This window comes from Leptosomus discolor, chromosome 1 (genome assembly GCF_034619465.1).
Source record: "Leptosomus discolor isolate bLepDis1 chromosome 1, bLepDis1.hap2, whole genome shotgun sequence".
NCBI classification, from domain to species: domain Eukaryota; kingdom Metazoa; phylum Chordata; class Aves; order Leptosomiformes; family Leptosomidae; genus Leptosomus; species Leptosomus discolor.
This window is the reverse complement of record NC_141391.1, coordinates 215,131,129-215,134,945: the sequence shown is the minus strand read 5'-3', so window position 1 is coordinate 215,134,945 and position 3,817 is coordinate 215,131,129. Positions and strand designations below refer to the sequence as shown.

General features: G+C 50.0%; 1 protein-coding gene across 1 annotated transcript; it reads left to right on the top strand.

The window, feature by feature from the left end:
- The first annotated feature begins 363 nt into the window (after nt 1-363).
- On the top strand, nt 364-3,480 carry LOC104351596 (endonuclease domain-containing 1 protein). The gene is made up of 2 exons (XM_009957730.2): nt 364-648; nt 2,935-3,480. Exons 1-2 carry the CDS (start codon nt 364-366, stop codon nt 3,478-3,480), a joined length of 831 nt encoding a protein of 276 aa, XP_009956032.1.
- Nucleotides 3,481-3,817: the final 337 nt, after the last annotated feature.

The following is a 3,817-nucleotide window of genomic DNA, read 5'->3' as shown; positions in this document are numbered from 1 at the left end:
GTTGGAAAAGGTGGCCTTGTCCCAACACCATGTCTCAGTTCCAAGAAAACTTTTCTATGTGAGCTGATTAGATGTGGGCTGGGTTTGGATCCCTTCTCAGATGGGCTAAATTCTCCCACTGCTGCCTCCTCTAGGCACCTAAAACCTGTTTTAGATTTCACCCATATTCCCCTGTTGGTTTTTCCATATCCAGGAGGACAGAAGATGTCCCCTCCTTGCTCTCTCATAGTCCCCTCCTCCACCAGCCATGTCCCACAAGCACAAAAATGACTCCAGGCCGTGATGAGCTTTCTCTAGCTTGAGTGTACCTCTGCGTTTGCCCTCCAGGTGAGCAAGAGCCCTTCACTTGAAATCCTCCCCGCGATGCTGCTGCTGCTGCTGCTGCAGGTCTTGGTGAGCTGCCTCTGGCTGGGACGCAGCGAGGTGGTGACATCATTTGAAAGTTCATGCCCTCAGTTTTTCTTCCGGGAGACCCCCCCAAATGAAGCCCTGGAGCCAGAGAACCCAGCCTGGATCTGCCAGCGTTACAACAACCAGTATTACTTTGCCACCCTGTACGACAGGAACAGGCGTATTCCCGTGTACTCTGCTTACCTCTACCAGCCGGGATCTGGCAAGAGACCTAAAACGTGGCTGGTTGAGCCGCAGGTGAGTGTCCTCTCTTACAGCACTGTCACCCTCCAGTCGTTAAAAGGTGGACTGCAGCACTTAACCAAAACCTTCTTTTTCCTCCCACCCCTACACACATGCAAATAGACCCACTGGATGGGATTCAACTCATCTACCTTCAAACACCTTCACCACACGATTCCTCTGATGCATCTGAGCCATCAGCAGGAGGATGAGATGAGTCATATCCCATAAATGCCCATTTTTTGACATTTGCCTTACAGGAACATTAAGTCAAATTATTTTATTATTACAAATTACATGACATTAATTTATATTAAGTCAAATGACCCCCCTTCCCTGTCCCGTGCTGTGATGGGGGACCAGACAATGGGGAAAAGACATACAGGGACCAAATGACGGGGAAAAGACATCCAACAGCAGCTAAATTTGAGGGACCAACTGTGCTGGACTCTGATCTCCACCCTTAGCTGTTTTGCGTTACTGACATAGCTTATTTGCTCCCAGTTAAGAGTCAATTTGGCTTCATAAGGGGTAGGAGAGAAGTGCAAAGAAACTCAGAATTGGGTGTGAAGACCCAGTGAAAAAGTGTAGGCACAGGCACTCAGCGATGAGAGGGTTAGGTTCACAATGGGTGAGTTCATTGAGTGATATTTCAGGCAGCGAAAAGTGAGTAGGATCTGTATCGGTTAAGTCAAGAGGTGCGTGATCTCCATCTACCTGCAGTTGCCCCTTACCACCATTGCCTCGGGCTTGGTTCAAAAGGATCTGCCAGACACACAGATCTCTGAAAACTACAGAGCCCTCCCAAACGTCCTTCTGGCAAACTTCAGACCTTCGGTAAAAATAAACAAGCACATGATGGAACAGAAGAAGAGGAAATTCAGGTCATTGCTGGGGGCACAGTAGCAGTAGGGAATTTAGGTGAAAATGAGCCACAGAGGAAAGCCATATGCCCTGTTCCAGAGAAAGGCTAAATGTGTTTCCCTAAATATGAAAAGAAAGGTGTTATAGTTATGAAAAAAAGCATTTGCACTTGTTACTCATAGGAACTCAAGTAACTAACTTGGTGGTGTACCACTGCAGGCTCCACATTTAGGGGGGATGAAAAGCTTTCTTTTCCTCCTGGACCATGGACCCAGGCCACCTGTAGAGTCTGTGATCTGTGAAACTTTCATCAGAGACCTTTTTGCAGAATTTGGGTTCCCCAGATCTCTGTGGGGATTATGAGCTCCTTTAAGAGGCTGATCGTTTCTAACTTATTTTCAGCGAAGCTGCAGAAGGAGCACATCTGTGCTACCTGGCTCAGATCAGCTCCAAGACACGTTATTAGCGCTGCAGTAGCAGATCCCACTTGCATTGAGGTATTTTTGCCTACTGAGCAAAAAGCTTCATCTTTGCACTGAACTACAGCCCTCCCAGGGAAACCTCACCTCTAGGATCGGTTTCCCAACACACCCCCCTGTGTGTGGGGACAGAGGAGGCAAACACTGGTGTTTGCCAATGATACACCTGAAGCAACCGCCCATACTTCTTCCCAAGTGAGAGGCAAAGCAGGACAAGAGAAGAAGGGGCTGAGTCCCTCTCATCTCCTCCTGGGAGTCCTCTGGGCTCCACAGCTCTTCTGCTCATCCTTTTCCCATCCTGTCCACCTTCAAGGACTCCGTAAGACACCCAGCCTTCAAAGAGGATATCTGTCTGCTTTTTTTCTCTAAGCTTGTAAAACACTAGGGTGTTGACAGCTGGATTAAAAAAGGCATGAAAACCTTTCACAGAGACTGAGAGAACTCTTGTGGAAACGGGGCTGGACAGAGCAAAGGCCAGGGCTGATGATGGCGTGATTATATGCAGGTGATGAAGGTTGGATGTGATTCATGGGAGTGGGAGGAACTGGGGAGAGCCCTGGGAGATGTGGGATGTGGAGAAGAGAGGAAAGGGAACCAGATGTGGCAGGGGAGATGTCTCCCCAAAGTCACCTTTCAAACCTGGGAGTGGAAAATGCTCATTGTCTCATGCGTCCACCCACACTCCCACTGCAGGCTGCAGGCTGGATTTCAAAGGTCACAAGTCAAATCGAGAGCAGTCAAATTCTGAGCTTTATGGGTTTAGGTTTTTTTTTTTTAAAAAAAACCTCTTGTGTTCATCGGGGAGGGGCAGCTTTATTTCTCTCCAGTTCATACATGTGCATACACTGAGATGACAAAACATGGGTGCTCAGCACTCAGAGACTTCTGCTTCAGAGAAACCTGCTCCATCACTCCCATCCCCAATACTAACACCTTTTCCTCTTCTTTACCTGTCAAGCTGATGGGTCCAAGTTATCCCAAAACTATGGAAAAAGAGTGGACCCTCCTAAATTATTTCGATGTCAGCTCAGAGCAACTCAGCAAGAGCCAGGCTATCCTCCAAGACTACAAGAACCTGACGGGTTTGAACCGTGGCCATTTGAACCCCAGCGGCCATCACCTCGACTCCAGCAGCAGGACGGCTACCTTCACCCTCACCAACATAGTGCCCCAGGATGAGAAACTCAACGGCGGCGCCTGGAACAACTACGAGCAGCAAACGATGATCAGGAGGACCCAGGGCTGTAACACCACCTACGTCGTCGTGGGCGCCGTGCCTGGGAACAACTACATCGCCAAGGGGAAGGTTAATAAACCCAGCCACATCTGGTCCAGTGCCTGCTGTGAGGTGGACACCAACCACAGGAAGGCTTGGGCGGTCATTGCCGAGAACGACAAGAACGAGGTCCAGCTCCTGACGCTGGGGGAACTGGAGGACGTGTTGACCCAGCTCTACGGGAGGGACCAGGTTTCTCTGTTCGACAGTGACTGTCCCCGGGAATAAGCCCCACTTCACATCCCGGGTGCGAGACGCTCAGGAGCTTTCCCCACATACCCTGTGCAGCATCTGTCCTGCTTCCTTCTCTAGCAGTTTCCCAGCTCTGTCTCTCGGAGCACCTTCTCCTCTGACAAAAGGGAGAAAGAGGTCAGCAGAGCCTCCAGCTGGTTTGCTTTGCTGCCCACCCTCGGAGGGAGCTCTCAGGGAGGAGTCCTTGCCCTGGCCACTCCAGAGGGGCACCCTGGTTAACAGCCCATGGGCAAGGAAATCAGAGCTTCTCACTGAGGGGCTTTGCCTTTTTTCCCCCTTTTTCTCCATGCCCATATACAGATCGTAGTTCCTT